Source organism: Danio rerio, chromosome 5, assembly GCF_052040795.2.
Source record: "Danio rerio strain M-AB ecotype USA chromosome 5, GRCz13ab, whole genome shotgun sequence".
In the NCBI taxonomy this organism is placed as follows: Eukaryota; Metazoa; Chordata; class Actinopteri; order Cypriniformes; family Danionidae; genus Danio; species Danio rerio.
In genome coordinates this window covers 71,109,215-71,131,837 of record NC_141025.1, presented here as the reverse complement: position 1 = coordinate 71,131,837, position 22,623 = coordinate 71,109,215, and the positions used below count along the sequence as shown (strand labels likewise).

General features: G+C 37.9%; 2 protein-coding genes across 6 annotated transcripts in view; one reads left to right on the top strand and one right to left on the bottom strand.

Moving 5' to 3' along the window:
* The window catches only part of rgs3b (regulator of G protein signaling 3b), a 116,199-nt gene that overhangs the window by 33,063 nt on the left and 60,513 nt on the right, over nucleotides 1-22,623 (bottom strand). For all 5 annotated transcript variants that reach the window (XM_087254383.1, XM_087254384.1, XM_087254385.1 and 2 more), the window contains 2 exons: nucleotides 7,495-7,606; nucleotides 1,316-1,359 (listed from right to left, as the gene is read on the bottom strand). In XM_087254383.1, coding sequence (XP_087110509.1) covers nucleotides 1,316-1,359; nucleotides 7,495-7,606 — 156 coding nt within the window. The remainder of the gene's footprint in view (nucleotides 1-1,315; nucleotides 1,360-7,494; nucleotides 7,607-22,623) is intronic.
* Nucleotides 14,050-22,623, top strand: part of LOC147844485 (uncharacterized) — a 133,884-nt gene continuing 125,310 nt past the window's right edge. The window contains exon 1 of the mRNA XM_087254305.1: nucleotides 14,050-21,151. Coding sequence (XP_087110431.1) covers nucleotides 14,506-20,529 — 6,024 coding nt within the window. The 5' untranslated portion in view covers nucleotides 14,050-14,505 and the 3' untranslated portion in view covers nucleotides 20,530-21,151. The remainder of the gene's footprint in view (nucleotides 21,152-22,623) is intronic.

Genomic DNA, 22,623 nt, shown 5'->3' with positions numbered 1-22,623 from the left:
TATCCCCGGTGAAGTAATTATGATGGCAATACCTTTTATTTTTATTTTTTATTATCTTATTTTTTTTAATTGATTTTCTTTTTTTATTATTATAATTATAATTTCATAATTTATTTATTTATTTATTAATTTTTTAGGTATCCCCTTGTGTGTAAGGCGTAAAATTTTTGGGGAAAGGGTTGTTCTTTAAAATAAATATATCGAAAAATCTTAAATAAAAAGTAAAAAAAAAAAAGCGTACCAAACCGAACCGTACCGTACCCCTCAGTGGTAACGGTTCATAAAGGGTTAATGCTGCCAACTGATGATCAACACTAGGAATTTAAAGTTTAATCTCTTCCCAACATGGAAAAACACCAACAATCAAGAATGCATGATTATTTGGTGTCATTGCTTTGCAATCAAAGAATGTAGTTATGATGGAAGTCAATGGGGCAAAAACAGTCACAAACATAACGAAAGCGTAGTCAATTTGAACAGTACACAAGAGTTAACAAAACATGAAAAAACAATCATTAGGCACATTATACATGTGCTTTTAAGTCAATGATATGGCATTTTAAGATGTATTTATAAACTAATGTCTATTAATATAGAGGTTAATTCTTAAGGCATATTGAATTAACTATTTCCTAATGTTTGATAAACTATTTATCGTGTGTAGTTATTATTAAGTGCTACCTTTCTGAAATAACCAAAAACTAATTCTATATGCCTTATATGCCTAGGACATCAGCAATGTGCTCATAGGTCACCATTTTCTTGTAATACCTATCATAACCATGTCATTATACACATTTGTGTCCTAATATGTCTCACACAAACACACACATCATTAAATTTGAGGGAAAAAAAAATAAAAAATTCTCAAAGCAGGTTCCACATGCGCTGTTATGCAGGAGAAGGGCATGAAAGAGATGTAATCATACTCGCACATTCAAGTGTGTGTGTGTGTGTGTGTATGTATGTGTGAGGTGTTGTCAGGGAGATGGGCAGATGGCTGGGTCGATGAATGTGTTTGCTCGAGTGAGTCTTTCAGGCACGTTTACTCTGGAGAGAAAGAACAGCTTTAAAGGCTCTAACATGTGACGTAAGCCCCCCGACGCAGAGAGACCCTGCATTTAACAGCCGCTTAACGTTTACATCCTGTAAATGTTTACCGCAGGGCCATCCTGTTAGGTCAACCTTTTGATAGGAAACACATTACAGCAGCAGTGCAGTGTTAAGCATGATGAGGTCTTGTAATGTGGTGCGTGTGAGCAGAGATCTGTGCGGTACGAGTGGGTCGGTGCGGTGCTTGGATGCAGGATCTCACCTCTATCCAGTAGGAGATGTAGAGCCGCAGCTTGTCTGCAGGAACTGGAATGGAGGAGACAGAAGTGTGAATTTCTTACCCTGAGGCTGTTATAAGTGTTGTAATTTTAACATTGCCTGACTCTGGGGGATGTTAACACCCACATGTACCCTTATATTTGTCAGCCATTTGTGCGCTGCATAAATAGAGTGCTGTTAACTGTTTAAATATAATATAATATAATATAATATAATATAATATAATATAATATAATATAATATAATATAATATAATATAATATAATATAATATAATATAATATAATATAATATAATATAACATAATCTAATATAATATAATATAAATTAATCTAATATAATATAATATAATATAATATAATATAATATAATAATAATAATATAATATAATAATATAATATAATAATAATATAATATAATAATAATATAACATAATATAATATAATAATAATAATAGTAATAATAATAATAATAATAATATAATATAATATAATATAATATAATATAATATAATATAATATAATATGATATAATATAATATTATATAATATAATATAATATAATATAATATAATATAATATAATATAATATAATATAATATAATATAATAATAAAATATATACACTTGTTTTATCGACCACACTTGTGAGTTAGTAACCTAAGCAAAAATATATTTCTTCTAAAAACATAAGCTGCGTCCCAACTGGCACACTAAACACTATGCACTCATGCACTATGTGCTTATTCACGTACACACTCACCAGCATAGTTTATGTATGTAGTGTCGTCCCAAACGAAGCACTAATGTTTTTTTTACTAAGCGGAAATTCAAACCGTTTTACTGATGACGGTTGCCAAATCAGTGAAATAAACGACTGAATTATCAAATAACACCTGCTATGAGTATAACAGCATTCACCATCGGGAGGAGCTATAATCACTCTCGTAGGAGAATTTTGCCTTCACCATCAAAATAAATAATTATCCAACATGTGCACCCGAAAGCTCCCCCCCTTTCCAGTACGCGAGTAAACCTGCAGTCGTTGAGTGCGTGAAATGTCCATCATTACACACTTTAGTTTACCAGCTGAATGAGTGCATCATCCAGGTAATTAAAGAGCTCTTATTATTTTTAGAGTTTTCAGTGAGAACACACTACTAACACTAATTATACAACAAAATGGCGTAGAATAGTGCCTAAGTATGCGATTTGAGATGCAGCTTGTGTCTTGAAGTCTGCTACTGTCCACCGGAGGAGCATTTCGGTCACTGGCGCATGCTTTGAGAGCCTTTCTGAATGAATGACAAAACAAAATACACTGTGTTCCATCAAGGCAACCCGGGGTGCTGAAATATAATTGGCTAAACTGGAAGTTGGTGGGTTAAAGGAACCAAAACAAACACAGACATACGGGTATGGAAAGCACATTTTCAAAGTAGAATTTTTGACTTCAGCATTGCTTTTCAGACAAACAAGAATCCTCACTTAGCATGTTTCTTAAACATCTGCATATTATGGTATTACTATGCTTCAGAAGGCTAAACTTACATACAGCACATAGCAAAATTTCTCCGGCCCAGCTCTGGCCCACACAATCAGGTTTTGCTTGGCCCACATGCCGCAGTGAATTACGGTACATGACTGGACCAAATCTGGCTTCTAGACAAGGGCCAAACACAGACCATATCTGGGCCAAGTCTCAGCCAAGTTAATAACTCATAACTGGGCCTGAACTGGGCCAGTAAGGTTGGTATGTCACGATTGCAATGAAATTCATAAACCTATGTAGCGTTGCGCTTTAGGCACACTATGGGCCTTGTTTTTTCTCAGTTACCTGATTGGTAAAATTGATTTATTTAATCAAAAATTATTTTAATGTATTTTAAATGTGGGTCAAGACTGGCCAAACTCACGTGGCCCACAATAAATTTTTAAAATCTGGGCCAAATACTATGTTTACATCTGGCCCAAATCTTGTGTGCCGCATTATAGACGGTGCCACCTCTGCCAAACCCAGGCCATGGTTGGCCCACATGCTGTATGCCAGTGCCGGATGAATGCCTGCTGTCCCAGCTTTATGCCAAATCTGGGCCAGAATTCTTTGTTACTAGGGACCTTTAAAACAAAGTTTTGATGAAGTATGAAAAATTACTTTCATTCCTGTACTCCTCTATTATGTTTAAAAATGTGTTGAAAAAAAAACTTCTTTCCATTAAACAGAAACTGGAGAAAAAAATATATACAGGAGGGCTAATAATACTGTCTTCAACTGTATCTTTTTACATTATTTCCATGATCAGCATATATAAACATAAGATCTTGATGTATTATATTTTGTGATATCACTTTGACCCTTCTCTGCACATTTAAGCCTGCCTCTTGCATTAACGGACAAGTGAATCGCTCACACCAACTAATTTCACATCCGAATGAACAAAGGTCAGCGTAGTGATGGTTATTTGAGGAAAGGAGATGTCAAATAAAGGTTGAAGACAGACCTGCCCTCTGTGCCGCATGCTGCAGTATTTCTGTTTTCAGGAAAGTAAAGAATACACTGTCCCGCCCACCCTGCCTATAATCGGCCATACCGGAGACATGGCTATTGTTCACAGCAGACACGGAGAGTAAGGAGAACTGCGCTCTCATCACACACACATACTTAATTCCCACAGTCCTGACGCCTCCTTCCTGACTATCGCCACTAACACACAGTTACAAATAAAACAGGGTGGACCGCCTTAACATCCCCTCTGCTCTAAACAATCCACCCGGAGACATGATATACAGATAGACTGAATGATTAAACCTGCATGTTCAAAACAGTGTGTGTGTGTGTGTGTGAAAGAGAGTTAATAAATTAGGCCTCGTTTACAAAACGTTTTAATTTTAAAATGGCATTTTAGAATGACAACGATTCGCGTCGACACTTGTGTTTCTGAACACTACACTGCTGAAAACGTACATCAGGTTACCATACACACACTCTAGCATGCGCTGCAGCATATGAGCACGTCTGAGCTCCAGGCAGTCAGTGGGTGCTTTGAGCGCACCTCCCTGGGCCATAGCAGCGCAGGTTGGACAGATCATCCAGGATCTTCCGCTGGATCTCATCTCACAATAGTTGTTAAACATGATATTTATTTCATCTTGTCACTATGTAATGGTCTTTTTAATCTAATACTTGTTCTCAGATAACACGTTTTGCTGAGCGCAGATAAGTTAATACATTCATGTATTTAACCACATACGCTGATTCTGCACAGTTGACTGATTGCTTGCCTTTATTTCCTATACTGTATAAACTTATTGCACATTGTACTTTTAAAAGGGCCATTATTAATTTTTAAAACTGATATCCAGCAAAAGAGACGGATTATGTTTCGTATTTTTTACTGAAAACGAGGCAGTTATGTTATAGGCTCCGTTTTGTAATAAATATGCACACAGTGAAGATGACGCTCATATAAATATGTAGCTACACGACGTCTCAACATTCTTAACGTCTTTTCAGTTAATATCAAAATGATAATAGCTAGTTCCTTTTATCGTTTTTTCATTTTTTTGGTAAGTAGCCAGTGGCATGTGAATGACATTATAAAGCACACTGTTTTTACCTGATGTGTCCTCGGGAGTTTGTTTTCCACATCCAACTTGCAAAGTCTGAACTTCAGGAAAGGATGCAAGACTGAACTTTAAGCACTTAATAATGAGGAAAACCCCCAATCAGCAGCTATGTCTCTGTTTCCAGATGTCTCCGTTTTCCCCCATCCACACTAACTAAGGGTGTCACGATCCTCCAAATCCTCGATTCGATTACATGTTCGATTTTGAAGTCACGGTTCGATTCGATTTTTGATTATGAAAAATTAATTAATTAATAACGAATTAATTATTTGTAACGTTTAAACTTCCTGACCTGCATGGTCTTTGTTTTACCCATAAACAAATCATACAGTAATAGAATAAAGGCAAGTTAAACACATAATTACCACCTGTCAGTCACTTTTTCTGCAGGACTCGTGAATAGGCAGTGATCTGTGTCGTTATAATGGCGTCGGTAAAAAAAGGTGCACAACCAACAGAAACCAGCCAACAGTATCTGAGGTGTTCGCTAAAATGACTAAGTACAAGTGAGTAAAAGATTGAAGCAGTCTACTGATCCTCTGACTGCCTGGACCCGCTGTCTCGAGCGCATGGCTGTGTGTGCGTCTCTGTCTCTGTGTGTGTGTGAGGTCACGTGATGTGCGTTTTTTGCGGTAGTGAGGAAAGAGGGCTGCTCAGAAATGCTACACGCCACTGTGGATGTCAAATCGTTGTCGTTCTAAAATGTCATTTAAAAACAAAGATATATTAGTGTAAACAGGGCCTGAATGTGTACTTTTCGCGAGCGGATTTGCAACGGGGCGGAGGATCGCGATGCCGGTGTTGTCTATTGGACGAACCCTAATACGTACATAGCAGAGCTTGCAAAACTGTGTTTTTTTTTTTTTTTGTCGACAACATGAACGTTGTCAACATAACTCACTGGAAATCCAAAATGCTTCCACACTGGCGACTTCATTGAAAGAGGAGAGGGTTTAAGCTCTGTCGACGGGTCTCCTGCGTCTGCCGTTTAACTAGCACTTCAACAAGCGTGTTTTTTTCCCGCTTGGCAAGCCAAGCTGATGTGACATGGGGGCGTGGCAGCATCGACGATTCTGTTATTTGATTCGATACTCGAAATTGAGCATAAATTTAGATCGATTTCGATTTAACATCGAAATCATGACACCCTTAACACTAACATACAGCAGCAGCACTTTAAAATAAAAACAGCCTCTTCAGCGTTTACAAAAGGCTCCGTTTTCAGGGCTCGAAAACTCCGGGTTATGACGAGTTCAGACTGCATGATTTTTAAGGTAGTCGTGTCACGGATGTTTTCACACTGCATAACTATCTGGGTTAGCTTTCTGTCGTTGCTGTTTACACTGTAGGATGGATCAGCGCCAGGAGAGATCACACCGCATGACTTTAAAATAGGAAGACTCACAGAAACTTTGTCCAAACCACATCTCACAACCAAACACATGCGAGAAGTGAAACAACGCGAGGTCATGTAATAAATCTTTCGTTATTAACAACATAATGGAAAAAGGGCTTTCGCTTTAGAAACGTGTGTTGCTCGCCTGGCTTTTGAAGAGAATTAGCAATCTCTCAACTTTTTTTTTTACTCTTTGACCTGGTTGCGATATTGCTCACATGACACATCAAACAGACACAGTGCTCCTGCCAAATTTCCACTAGTTTTCCCTCCATTTATTGGGTCCAAATAAACTGAAAATGGACGCTTTTAACTTCTCCCCCAGCCTCCTGCTGGCCGGCAGGTATGTGTACTAGTGAATGCTACCCTCTCATTGGCTGTAAGTGATCATGGTGTTATTTTCAATTAGAAAACATTTCACACGGCATTATTTGAATCGCCGACAGCTCCAGATATTTAGCATGCCAAATATCTCATGGGTGTCAGCAACTCATTGGCGATTTTTTCATATCGCATCATTAATAGTTCACACTGTGTGATTTTCACTTACGTGAACGAGCACCGATTTACCTGTGATTTCAGGCATTTGTCTGTGATTTCTCAAAACGTTTTAGCGAGTCAAAATGAGGGCTAAAATCTAAACATTCTGCAGTCTGAACTCAGCATTAGTGTTAACGGAAGGCATAACCAAAGCAAAACGTATTTGTTTTAAAACTAAAACGTATTAGTGTAAACAGTGCCTAAGTGTTTAATCAATTGAGTGAATCACTGAGTAAAACAAATACGACTTTCTCCAGGAGAAAATATATTATTGGAAATACTGTGAAAAATTCCATGCTCTGTTATACATTATTTTAGACATATTTAAAAAAGAATCAAAAACAAACAGGATGGCGAATAACTCTGCCTTCGACAGTATGTTAAAAGAGTGAGAATTGTTTATGATGAATAAAATTTAATAAACAAACCAGATTTGTTGCATTTATATACCGCCATTTTAGTGATAATACAACTAAAACTTAATAGAGTTTGTAGTTTTTGTAAAGAAAATACAATTAAGTAACATATAGTACAAACATCATAATATGCAGTGCAAAAAAAGCTCTGAAAAGACAGAGCTGGAGTAAAACAGTAGTACATACCGTCCTGTAGCTGTATCTGATGGAGGTAGAGTGGACTCTGCAGTACATTACAGCGTCCCGGTTCATCTTCCCTGGTCAACAGCAGCAGGTCTGTGTAGATGAACACTGTGGCCTATAGGGGGCGATACAGACAACAGTCAGCACAGCACTGAAACATCCCCGTCTGACCTTCTTGTGTCACTCTCACTCAGCTTCTGACCAAGTGAATACAAAAAAAATGAGACTCGATCTTTAATCATAGCTCATTTAAACTGGCCTGCATGCAGAATTACACTGATAACCACCAATCCTTTATTTAATACTCATTTAAAGCAACACTTCCCTTTATTGTGAAAATTGGCTCATTTTACAAGGCCCCTAGAATTAGGGTGATTTCACATCTGTGGTTCGATTCATTTGGTCCGGACTAATGGCATTGTAGCATTTTCTGCCGTTTTGGGGTCCTTTTCACACCACACTGATTGCTTTAGACCAAACCAGTTGAAAAGAAGCAAAGTGCAGTCATGTGACAAAACCCACATTACTTATTGGCCAGATGTTATTACATATTTCCTAAACTGCTTATCGATTGGTCAGAATTAACATGCGGGAAAATGCCAATGGAACTCTCACAAGTAGACAAACCGGGAGACACAAAGTGTCGCTTTTTACTATGGAGGGACGACTGCGCTGGCTAATTGTATGGAACAAAATCAATGCCTAAAGTCTTGAATTAAAAAGCTTGTTGAATATCACAAACTGAAAAAAATAATACACCGTATTAACAAGTTCTTGCATTTTAATGACTTGAATTCCAGGGTTTGTATTTTTAGGTCCTGAAATTTAACATATCTGTATATTTAAGCTTTGAATATTTCAACGAAAAATATTTCAAACACGTTTTCATACTTAAAAATTCAATAATTCATATTCAATTTTCAGATTTCACTTACAAAATATTCAATATCCTTTAAAAATACGATGTATAATATTCAAAAGGTAATTTTCAGTTCATTTTATTTCAGTTCAAATATTCGCTTCCATGAATTCAGTGGATCAAATTCGACTGTTAAAATTCAACATTACATCCGGGAACTGCAGGAAAAGCAATAGATTGCAGATTGAAGATCGCCAGCTGCTCTAGCTTTCACCAGCAGGTGGAGATGGAATGTAAGATTTTTAACCCAGTAAACAGGCGAGAAAAAGGCAATTAAAGGCACAAAAGTAGCATTTAATATTAATATCAATGTTTTGGACAATATAAATGATAAAAAGTATGAGTAAAATGAGTAAATGAGGTTTTAGTCATCTATATTTGCCCTTATGTAACGGAAGCCAGCTGGTGATCGCGTAAAGCTCACTCCTCGGATCCAGTGACAGACGTTGTTCTGCAATCTTATCGGAGCTTGTCTCCTGTGCCGGCTCGCTCCCTGCTCGGACCGGTGCAGTTACTTGCACATAAACCGTCTTTTGATGAATATGATGTTACACATTGTCTATCTTTATTGACTCTTTCTTCCATAGGAGCGAAGTATTATATTGACAGCTAAAGAATATAAACGTAAGAGAAACAGGAAAGGAAATATTATAATAATAATACAAAATAGATAAACATTGTACAGGGCTAAGAACAATTACGAACAAAGATATTCAAAAGCAGAGAGATTTTATGAGAATGTCACACAAAACAGTTTACTTGGAACTGTTAAACAGTGTTCAGGTATGATTTAAGGTTGGTTATGGATGGGGCGTCTAATTTAAAATAATTTAACATAACGTGCGAATGCATTAAAGGAGCGTCTTCAGTTATTATTTAAACGCAGCTATGTCAGGATTGGGATAGGTTATATAATTTCATTATTTAAATTATGATTGTTAATATTAATATTTTATGACGTGTATTTGGGCTATTGCGCTTAAATAAGTCATCCGTGATTCTAGATTAATATTTCTATTTATCCTTTGTAGCTATCACTTTGATATCGTCTTTCTCTTCTTTTTTTCTATTTTTTGTGGTTCTGCCACGGTTACGTTTGCAAAATGTCTTTAGTTTGTCCAGAATATTGCTTTTCCACTAAAATAGAGACGAAGCAGAAGGAAAATGAATGAATTGATGAATGAATGAAATGATTGACGTTTTTATGCATGTGCGGTGTGGCTTGCACACGACAAAGACGAACGAGTGGCCGCGAGCTCCGGTGGCTGGTCAGAGCCAGCGCCGCATATCAAACTGGTTAAGAGATGCTGGATGGCTGCCAATATGATAGGAATTCTTCCGAAGTTTCAGATGATACCTGGGCTTGTGCATAATAATGTAAAATAATAGTGAAAGTCATGACATTTGGCCAAGCATAAGAATAGCCTACAAGAGTGTTTCGATTATTATCATGACATGTCATGCTTGGGATTATATGAATAACACCTCGCTGTTTACCATTTACGAAAGTGGAGCTGACGTCGGCGCGAAATTGCTTGTACAATTGTAAAAAGAGTGATGAATATTAATGGATTTCTTATATCTGTCATTTCTGATAATATAATTGATTTAACTAGTGTGAGAGTATCCAACATTCATTTAGCAAAAATGCATCCAGAATCCTAAACCAATAACTTTGTCAAGCAAAAATTATGATTTTATAGGCTACTGATTTTTTTTTTTTAAAACAAGAAAAAAGAAACTATTAGCTACCCTAGCAATTGTTTATTTAAATATGATCATCTCAAAATATAAAATAAAAAAATAATGGTTTGACTTTGTGAAATCATAAAACAGACTTGCAGAAAAGAGTTAATAGAATAAATGAGCAAATACATTCTCTCCAGTAGATGGCGATTAAAGCTCAGTAATAATCCCATGATTTGCAGAAACCACTCAACCACGCATGTCAAACCACGCATTCTAAACATTAATCTTATGAAACTAGCTGAAGTGACAACTATATTAAATTTAAACCAGTTTAAATAAGTTTATATGTTTAATAACTGCAAAAATCAACATTGCTAATCATAAAATACAAACGGTTGCTGAAAAGTTATAAATGATGGTTTTCTCATTTAATACTGAAAACAAATTAAAGTCAGTTATAACTGCCTATTATCAAACCACAGGCAACTCATTTTATTACTTATAATTGGCTGCGACATTGCCACTTGCGTTACATTTTTCTCGCCTATAGGCTACATAACAATAAAATAATATTCTGGACAAACTAAGACATTTTGCAAACGTTTAACCGTGGCAGAACCCCAATAATTAGAAAAAAAGAAGAGAAAGACAGGCAGAGTGATAAAAAGGATAAATAGAAATATTAATTTAGAATCACGGATGACTTATTTAAGCGCAATACCCCAAATACATGTCATAAAATATTAATATTAACAATCATAATTTAAATAATGAAATTATATAACCTATCCCAATCCTGACATAGCTGCGTTTAAATAATAACTGAAGACGCTCCTTTAATGCATTCGCACGTTATGTTAGATTATTTTAAATTAGACGCCCCATCCATAACCAACCTTAAATCATACCTGAACACTGTTTAACAGTTCCAAGTAAACTGTTTTGTGTGACATTCTCATAAAATCTCTCTGCTTTTGAATATCTTTGTTCGTAATTGTTCTTAGCCCTGTACAATGTTTATCTATTTTGTATTATTATTATAATATTTCCTTTCCTGTTTCTCTTACGTTTATATTCTTTAGCTGTCAATATAATACTTCGCGTCTATGGAAGAAAGAGTCAATAAAGATAATGTGTAACATCATATTCATCAAAAGACGGTTTATGTGCAAGTAACTGCACCGGTCCGAGCAGGGAGCGAGCCGGCATGGGAGACAAGCTCCGATAAGATTGCAGAACAACGTCTGTCACTGGATCCGAGAACTGAGATTTACGCGATCACCAGCTGGCTTCCGTTACATAAGGGCAAATATAGATGACTAAAACCTCATTTACTCATACTTTTTATCATTTATATTGTCCAAAACATTGATATTAATATTAAATGCTACTTTTGTGCCTTTAATTGCCTTTTTCTCGCCTGTTTACTGGGTTAAAAATCTTACATTCCATCTCCACCTGCTGGTGAAAGCTAGAGCAGCTGGCGATCTTCAATTTGCAATCTATTGCTTTTCCTGCAGTTCCCGGATGTAATGTTGAATTTTAACAGTCGAATTTGATCCACTGAATTCATGGAAGCGAATATTTGAACTGAAATAAAATGAACTGAAAATTACCTTTTGAATATTATACATCGTATTTTTAAAGGGTATTGAATATTTTGTAAGTGAAATCTGAAAATTGAATATGAATTATTGAATTTTTAAGTATGAAAACGTGTTTGAAATATTTTTCGTTGAAATATTCAAAGCTTAAATATACAGATATGTTAAATTTCAGGACCTAAAAATACAAACCCTGGAATTCAAGTCATTAAAATGCAAGAACTTGTTAATACGGTGTATTATTTTTTTCAGTTTGTGATATTCAACAAGCTTTTTAATTCAAGACTTTAGGCATTGATTTTGTTCCATATAATTGCATCACTGGTCATAATATACAGGGTGGGCCATTTATATGGATACACCTTAATAAAATGGGAATAGTTGGTGATATTAACATCCTGTTTATGGCACGTTAGTATATGTGAGGGGCCAAACTTTTCAAGATGGGTGGTGACCATTGTGGCCATTTTGAAGTTGGCCATCTTGGATCCATTTTGTTTTTTCAATATGAATTGGGTCATTTGACACATCAAACTTATTGGGAATTTCACAAGAAAAACAATGGTTTTAACGTAACTTTATTCTTTCATGAGTTATTTACAAGTTTCTGACCACTTATAAAATGTGTTCAGTGTGCTGCCCATTGTGTTGGATTGTCAATGCAACCCTCTACTCCCACTCTTCACACACTGATAGCAACACCACAGGAGAAATGCCAGCACAGGCTTACAGTATCCGTAGTTTCAGGTGCTGCACATCTTGTATCTTCACACCATGGACGATTGCCTTGAGATGACCCCAAAGATAAAAGTCTAAGAGAGTCAGATTGGGAGACCTTAGGGGCCATTCAACTGGCCCACGACGACCAATCCACTTTTCAGGAAACTGTTCATCTAGGAATGCTCGACCTGACACCCATAATCTGATGATGCATCATCTTGCAGGAAAAACTCAGGGAACGTGCCAGCTTCAGTGCATAAACACATCATCATATAGCAATTTCAAATATCCAGTGGCCTTGAGGTTTCCATTGATGAAGAATGGCCCCACTATCTTTGTTGTTTATGTTGTGGGACTATGGCAGCTGGATTAATTCAAAAAGGCGCAGAACTTTTTGCGGTTGGGTCTGTTCTAGTTTGGATGTTGTTCTCACTATAAACAAACCGCTCCTGGGCTTGTTTAAAAGCGTAAAGAGACCACCGCTTCAAGGAGGTCTCGGCACACTTTCTTGGTCCACTTTTGGTACAAACTAGAGTGCAGCTGCTACATTCACACCTGCCCAAATGAACCGCATCAATAGGGAAAACTAACTCTAGTGCGATTTAACCCAACTTAAGAAGACAGGTGTGAAAACACCCTTAAACAGTTGAGTTTTAAAAAATGTTTCAATCCAATAAGCTGATATATGTGTCTGGCAGAAGCACCTTTAGCTTAGCATAAATCATTGAATTAGATTAGACCATTAGCTATCTCACTCCAAAAATTTAAATAGCTTTAAAAATGTTCTTATTCACTGACTATTCTGTATTTACATTGTGTATTAAGACTAACAGAAAATTAAAAATTAGCTTTTTTCCAGGCTGATATGGCTGGGAACTATACTCTTATTCCGGGTGTAACAATAATAGAACTTTGCTGCAGTACCATGGCTACAGCAGGCACAATGATCTCATGTAGCACCTGAAATAGTCCCTAGGAAGCAAACTGTAAGAGCCATTATGTTTTTTGTAATGCTGTTTTTGACCACTGGGTGGAGTGGGGGTTTGGAGGAGTATATAGGTAGACAAAAGCTGCGTCCCAAATGGCACACTATACACTATGCACTCATGCACTATGTACTTATGCACTTACACACTCAACAGGATAGTATATGTATGTAGTGTCGTCCCAAATGGCACACTAATGTGTTTTTTACTAAACGGAAATTCAAACCGTTTCCCTGATGACGTTTGACGGTCGCCAAATCAGTGAAATAAACGACCGAATTATCAAATAATACCTATCATGAGTATTGTCGCATTCACCATCGGGAGGCGATATAATCACTCTCGTAGGAGAATTTTGCTTTCTCCATCCAAAATAAATAAAGTTATCCAACATGTGCGTCCGATAGCTCCGCCCCTTCCGCTACGTAGGCAAACCTGCGGTCGTTGAGTGCGTGAAGTGTCCATCATTACACACTTCATTTTAGCGGCTGAATGAGTGCATCATCCGGGTAATTAAAGTGCACTTATTATTTTAAGAGTTTTCAGTGTGAACACACTACTTAAACTATTTATACTACAAAATGGCGTAGAATAGTGCATAAGTATGCGATTTGGGACGCAGCTAAAGACTTAGAACAACAGGTGTGTAATTAGAGGGAAGCACAACATTTTTTGACCGTGTTTGAAAGAGCTTTATTGAGGCATTCAATGTGATTTTATGAGCATTTATATATCAGACTGTGAGTGGAAATTGAACCATAAGAACTCTCTGTGCAAAAAATAAATCTGATAAGCAGTATTTGGAGGACAATTGTTTGTTGAGCTCTCACGCGTCAGAAACAACCCTACAACACCTCAAGTGACAAAATGGTCATTTGTGTCACTACATTTGTCAAAAAATGGCTTCTTTGTGGATCATCATGCATCATTTTTGGACTTTCTTGAGGAGCAGCCGTGATGAACTGAATGAATGAAACAAAGGTATGTGTAGCGCTACTTAATGAATGACTTTGTGTGCACACAATAGCGTAAATCCAATGCATTGGTTGCTTAAGTTTTAAAGTTGCTTAGGAGGCAAACGATTTCAGCTGTGAATATGAGTTTAATGAATTGTGATGATGATGGTGCGGCTACCTGTGAACAGACAGAGAATATTGTGCCATTTGAGAAGTTTGAAACAGAGCATGTGAGGGAAAAGCGGCTCATTAAGCTTACTCCTAAGGCTTTATTGGAAAAATTGGAAACTCTGCAAAAGACACGAAAGTGTAAACTAAGCAAGGCAAAGAACTTAATGGCTATTATAAAGGATTTTATGTCCAACCGAGAATATGAAAAGGAGGTGCAGTGTTCCTTTGAGAAATTCATCAAATTGAGAGACGAAACAAAGGAAATGCACAATTCGGTGATGGTTCTTTTGCCCAGTGAAGAAAAGGAAAAACAACAAACATGGTTCAATGGAAAGATGTTGATTTGCGATGAGTTTGTAGATGATGTTGAGAAATGGTTGAGCGCTGAAAGTCAAGTTTCATGTTCTGGTGTTGATGCAAGGGTATGTCAAGAGGATGTTAATCCAGATGATAGCATTTCCAACATATCCTCATGTAAATCCAGTAAATCGTCCAGTAAGAAAAGTTCAAGCAGTGTACGTAGTGGGAGATCTTCTGCTGCTTCAGCACGAATCATGGCAGAGGCAGAGAAAGCTGCATTAATGGCGCGTGCAGCTGCTTTAAAGGAAAAGCATACTTTGGAGGTACAACAAGAAAAGCTGAGACATAGACAAGAACAGCTGGATATTGATGCAGAGATTGCAGCCGCTACTGCAAAAATTGCTGTTTTAAATAATCAGTCTCTCAAACCCTGCACTGATGATATGAATGCATATTGTGATAAAGGAACTGTTACTCTCAACCCTCATGCAGAGGCATATGTGCCAATAGAAGTCTCCCTGCAAGAAAGCTCAAGGAACGTGATTCAGCAAATTCACAGTGTGCCACAAATTGATCCTCATTTCACGTCACAAATGCAATCCTCAAGTGTAATGCAGAACAGTGATGGAATAATAACTTCGAACCTTTGTAATATCTTGCAAAAACAAAATGAGATTACCACCCTGCTTGTACAACAACAACAATCCAGCACACTGCCTCAAAGAGATATTCCTGTGTTTGATGGCAATCCTCTGCAATATAAAACTTTTATGAGAGCATTTGAGCATGGAATAGAAGACAAAACCAAAAATAGTAGAGATTGTTTATACTTTCTGGAACAATATACACAAGGTCAGCCAAGGGAGATTGTGCGCAGTTGTCAGCATATGGATGCACAAAGAGGGTATGTGCAAGCTAAAGCATTGTTAAAGGAACATTACGGCAATGAATTCAAAATAGCTTCTGCATATGTAGAAAAGGTTTTGGCATGGCCTTCAATAAAATCTGAGGATGTAAATTCATTGCAGAGTTATGCTCTCTTTTTGCGTGGATGCTGTAATGTAATGGAAGAAATTGACTATATGGAGGAGCTAGAGATGCCAAGCAATTTGAAAACCATCATCATGAAGTTGCCTTACAAATTAAGGGAAAATTGGAGAACTGTTGCATGTGAGTTAATGGAAAGACGCAAGCAGAGAGCACGGTTTAAAGATATTGTGATATTTGTTGAACGTCAAGTCAAAATGTCATCAGATCCCTTGTTTGGTGATATCCAGAATACCCAGCCTGTGCAACAGAAATTCCAACCTAAGACTAAAGTTAGAAACAGCTTTGCAACAACGGTTGTCACCAACAATAAATCAATTCAATGCTGTGAGACTGATATAAGATCAAAGGCCCCAGTTGTATGTTTGTGCTGCAAACGTGATCACTTATTGGAGCAGTGTACACAAATGCAAAACAAGCTGCATAAAGACAAATTGAACTTTCTAAAGGAAAAAGGTGTTTGTTTTGGCTGTCTTTCTTTTGGACACCTAAGCAAAAGATGTGATAAGCGCTTGACTTGTGCAGTGTGTGGTCAAAAGCATCCCAGCATTTTGCATATCCAACAAAAGGAAAGAGTGTGCACTCAAGAACAAAGTCATTCATCTTTAAGTAGTGCACATGTTGCCCTTACAACATGTGGTCAAACAGGGGCCGGTGACGATGGAGACTGTGCATTATCAATTGTACCAGTTCAAGTCAAATCCAGCAAAGGACAAACGGTAATTCAAACCTATGCATTTTTGGATCCTGGCAGTTCTGCCACATTTTGTTCAGAACGCTTAATGCATAGTTTGAAATTAAAGGGAAAGGAAACTAATATTGTTTTGAAAACAATGGGCAATCAAAGGGCTGTTAATAGCACTGTTTTGACTGGATTGGAAGTGTCTAACCTTCTTGATGACACCTTTTATAGTCTTCCAGAAGTCTTCACTCAAGAAAGAATGCCTGTATCCAGAGACAACATTGTCACTCAAAAGGATTTGGAAAATTGGCCATATCTGAAAGGTGTTGAGATTCCTCAAATTCCTGCTGATGTGGATTTGCTGATTGGAGCAAATGCTTCCAGGGTAATGGAGCCCTGGGAGGTTATAAACAGCAATGGAGATGGACCTTATGCAGTTAGAACCCTATTGGGATGGGTTGTAAATGGACCACTCCAAGGAAGCAGGAATAAGGTCAAATGTTCAGGTGTGACTGTTAACAGGATTTCTGTAAGAAAATTGGAGGATATGCTTGGTAAACAATACAATCATGACTTTAATGAGAATTCTGTTGAAAAGAAGGAAATGTCAAGAGAAGAGCATGCCTTTATGGAAAAGGTAAGCAAGTCAATTGAGTTTCAAGATGGACATTATAAATTGAATCTTCCTTTTAGGATGGAAATTCCCATGTTGCCAAACAACCTTTGTGTGGCTAAACAGCGCTTAATTGGATTGAAAAGGAAATTTGAAAGAAACAAGATTTTCCATCAAGAATATAAAGATTTCATGGATGAGGTAATTAAACACGGTTATGCCGAAATAGTACCGTTACATCAATTAAAACAGGATGAAGGGAAAGTTTGGTATATCCCTCACCATGGGGTTTATCACCCCAAGAAGCAAACATTAAGAGTGGTGTTTGATTGTGGAGCTGCCTTTAAAGGTACATCATTGAATGATCAGCTTCTGCAGGGTCCTAATCTGACAAATTCACTGTTGGGAGTTCTTGTGAGGTTTCGACAAGAGCCTATTGCATTTATGGCTGATGTAAAAGCAATGTTTCACCAGGTTAAAGTTGCAGAAGAAGATACTGACTTTCTTCGTTTCCTATGGTGGCCAGATGGTGATATCAATCAGGACTCTGTGGAATACAGGATGAAAGTGCATTTGTTTGGTGCTGTGTCGTCCCCAAGTTGTGCTTGCTATGCTTTACGTAGAACTGCTGAGGACAACAAAGATGACTTTCCTGAAAAGGTAATTGACACAATTTACACAAACTTCTACATGGATGATTGTTTGAAAAGTGTACCTTCTGAGGAAGAGGCCGTCTTGATGATCAAGGATCTCACAGATGTCTGCTTAGCAGGAGGTTTCCAGTTAATAAAATGGATCAGCAATAGCCGCATTGTGCTACAAAGTGTACCTGAAGAACACCGAGCACAGGGCATAAAAATGATGGATCTGGACAAGGACCAGTTGCCAATGGAAAGAGCTCTTGGTTTGTGGTGGTGTGTTGAATCTGACACTTTCAATTTTAAAATAACTAGCAAAGATCATCCTTGCACCAGGCGTGGTGTCCTGTCAAAGGTATGCTCTGTCTATGATCCTTTAGGATTTTTGGCTCCATTCACTCTTACAGCAAAAATTCTCCTGCAAGAGTTATGTAGGATAAGATGTGGATGGGATGATCTGCTACCCTCATATCTCCAAAGGCAGTGGTCTTTATGGTTAAAAGAGCTTGAGAAGATGGCAGATTTCAAGATGGACAGATGTCTAAAACCAGCAGGAATGGATGAACTTACCAACGTTCAGTTGCATCATTTTGCTGACGCAAGTACACTTGGATATGGCACTGTGACGTACCTTAGGATGGAGACAAAACATGATGTTCATGTAACATTCCTACTCAGTAAAGCTAGAGTAGCACCTTTGAAATCAGTAACTATTCCACGTCTTGAATTGACAGCTGCTGTGCTTGCTGCTCGAGTGGACAAAATGTTAAGGGCAGAGATGCAGTTTCCATTGGTTGATTCAGTATTCTGGACAGATAGTACGTCCGTGTTGAAATACATAAAAAATGAGGACAAACGTTTTCTTACCTTTGTCGCCAACAGGATCTCTGCAATAAGAGAAATTACAACACCATTACAGTGGCGATACATACCTACGACTCAAAATCCAGCAGACTGTTGCTCCAGAGGTCTGAAAGCAGATCAGCTATTAACAAACAGAGAATGGATCAATGGACCAAGTTATCTGTGGAAACCAGTGGAAGAATGGCCAGCACAAATATTTGATTCTGCTCTTAAAGCAGATGATCCTGAAGTCAAGAGGAACATATGTGTAAATAGCACTCTTGTAAGTGAACAGTCAAATGCTACTCATAGGCTGATTACTCATTTCTCAGACTGGACAAAGTTGAAGGTTGCTGTTGCTTGGCTCTTGAAATTAAAGACAGTTCTGAAACAACGAAGTCAAAAGAGAAAGGAAATTCAAGCCTCTTTAGACTCTTCTGGAGTAACTTCTAAAAAGACGGAGAAAGAACTTCGAAAACTAACTGGTTCTGTGGTTACACCAAATTTAAGTTTGCAGGATGTGAATGAAGCTGAAGTAGCTATTGTTGCATTCAGTCAAAGGCAACAGTTTAAAAAGGAAATCGATGCTCTGTCAGTTTCACCTGTTTCAAAAATAAGCCGAGACAGCAAGCTGTATAAATTGGATCCCGTCTATCAAGACGGTATTTTGAGAGTAGGAGGACGATTGAGAAATTCTGCTATGCCGGAAGAAAGAAAGCATCCGATCATTCTGGCTAAGGATCAGCATATTGCCACGCTCATCTTGCGTCATATACACCAACAGTTAGGTCACAGTGGAAGAAATTATATGCTTTCAGAGCTGAGGAAAAGATATTGGATCATTAAGGGTAATGCAGCTGCCAGAAGGATTATATCGAGTTGTGGCCATTGTAGACGTTTTGGAGTTAAGGTGGGTGAGCAGAAGATGGCAGACTTGCCAAAGGAACGACTCCTTCCCGATTTGCCTCCATTTTCGAATGTTGGGGTGGATTATTTTGGTCCTGTGGAAGTTAAAAGAGGACGCTCCATTGTAAAACGTTACGGAGTCATCTTTACTTGCATGGCAAGTCGAGCAGTTCATCTGGAAGTCGCCTACTCATTGGACACTGATTCATGTATTAACACTCTTCGAAGATTTATCTGCAGACGAGGGCAAGTAACTCAAATAAGATCAGATAATGGTACCAACTTTGTTGCCGCAGAAAAGGAATTAAAGGAATCACTGAGATCATGGAATCAAAACAAGATTCAAAGGGCAATGCTCCAGAAAGGTGTCCAGTGGAGTTTCAATCCTCCAGGAGGTTCGCATTATGGTGGAATCTGGGAACGTGTAATCAGAATGGTCAAAAGAATTTTGAATTCCATCCTACATCAGCAGATTTTGGATGATGAAGGATTCCATACTGTACTATGTGAAATTGAGGCCATTCTAAATGATCGCCCAATAACTAAGTTGTCAGATGACCCCAATGATTTGGAGCCACTTACTCCAAACCATCTTCTTCAGATGAAAGGTAAACCAGTATTACCACCTGGATTATTTGAAAAATCTGAATTATACAGCAAGAGGAGATGGAAACAGGTCCAGTATATGTGTGACTTATTCTGGAAAAGATGGACAAATGAATATTTGCCTTTGCTTCAAGATCGGCAGAAATGGAATAAGGAAAGGAGAAACTTTGTTCCTGGTGACATTGTTGTCATTGTGGACTCGTCTGCCCCTCGAGGGTCTTGGTTAATGGGGCGAATTCTGGAGGTTTTTCCAGATAAAAATGGACTTGTTCGTTCTGTGCGAGTACAAACTAAAACCAGTGTACTTGAGAGACCCGTGACAAAACTTTGTCTGTTGTATGACAACATGGAAATATAATGGACTGATGGTAAAGACTGTTAAATTTGACACCTACACAGAATTGATTAATGCAATGTTTATAGTGTTGCTTTAATGGCTCTTTGTATGTACATTGTTGAATTGTTATGTCTACCTGCCATGTACAATTAGGGGCCGGGGTGTAAGAGCCATTATGTTTTTTGTAATGCTGTTTTTGACCACTGGGTGGAGTGGGGGTTTGGAGGAGTATATAGGTAGACAAAGACTTAGAACAACAGGTGTGTAATTAGAGGGAAGCACAACATTTTTTGACCGTGTTTGAAAGAGCTTTATTGAGGCATTCAATGTGATTTTATGAGCATTTATATATCAGACTGTGAGTGGAAATTGAACCATAAGAACTCTCTGTGCAAAAAATAAATCTGATAAGCAGTATTTGGAGGACAATTGTTTGTTGAGCTCTCACGCGTCAGAAACAACCCTACAACACCTCAAGTGACAAAATGGTCATTTGTGTCACTACACAAACAATTTTTTTTCTTCTGTCTTGCTACAGAATAATCAAGCTTTAAATAGGTAAATTATTTAAACGTTTTAGTTTTTTGTGTGAGATGCTAATGGTCTAATCTGATTCAATGATTTATGCTAAGCTAAGCTAAAAGTGCTCCCTCAAAACCTGAAGATCTGCTAAATGGATTCAAAAATGATAAAATTATACAGTTTAACACAAGAAGATTTGCAAAATGAGCTCATTTCCCCCTAAGAAGGGGAATCTTTAAGACACTACAGCACTCGTTTAAAGCGCAATGAATCAGGTAAAGTCAAGTAAAGGTCTTCGGCAAGGCACAAAAACTCTGATTCTCACACAGAAAGCATCAAGCTGGATGCTCTACTTTGCCTTTCATGCTGCCCACTGCCCAGGCTTGGAAATAGGCCAGCTTAATAAAAGCAGCTGATCTAAATCACGGCGAAACACACACACGCTCGTTCTAGGACACTGGAGGAATGTGTTTAGTGATGTACGGCTCATCCTTCTTAAACACTCTGATCTTTAGAAACTCTTGACTGCATTACTCAAACAGGTCTCCAGGCAAAATTGAGGTCAGCTGGCATGCGGACGGGGGCCCTGCGAGAGAGCACAAAAGATGTGACGGGCTCTCCAAGGGAATTGCTATAGATACAAAGTCGATTTTGGAGGCTATTGTGACTCTCTAAGATTTGTCTTTGCACAATATTGCTCACGCCGAGGAAGCTGAGGTCATGCTATTCCCAAACCGCAGGTTTCTTTTAAAGCCGCCACAAAAAAAGTAAATCTTGGATTAGGGTATCTTCTTCCACACAATGTGGAGCACATATTTTGTGTCGGGCATTACTGTCATTAAGACGAATATTCCCGTGGTTCTTCTGAAGCGATCGTTCGTTGAAATGGATCTAATAGGAAAGGTAATATTTCGTCCAGCTTGAAAAAAACGAGGTCTCAGGACAAGCAGGCTTTTAGAAGGGTATCATGAGAACAAGATCAAATCTGACCGAGCAAAATAGTCAGTCTCTTGAAACAAGACACCGGCTCTGGGTCACCTTCAAAGCTCACAAGCAAGACATTACAAGAATCGCTTCTGCGTGTTTTATCCAACACCAGGGGCCTCATGTACGAAGACTTGCGTGGAAATCTTACTAAAACATTGCGTACGCACAAAGCGGTAAATGTGCGTACGCAGAAAAAAATTCAGATGTATGAAACACTGCGTACGCCGAATCTCACGCATATTCTTTTGTACATCCGAATGAACGTGAAACTGAGCGCAACATGCACGAGCACAAAACCCCTCCCTGCCTCCTCCCCCGTATGAATATGCTAATGACTATGCTAATGGCAAAACCCAACGAAAAAGCAATGGCAAAATCAAGCAAAAAGAGAAACTTTGAACAGAATGTGAATTGGAGGTGCTGCTTTCAGAGGTAGACCGGAGAAAAGCGGTGTTATTTGCAAGTTTGTTCTCCGGAATTAACAACAAAAGAAAAAAATAGAGTGGGAGAGTTAAGCTGATGCGGTTAACACAGTTGGGTCTGAACATCGCACTGAGTGCATTTAAAAAAGAAATAGTGTGGTTTATAACTGAAAAATGTTGTAGT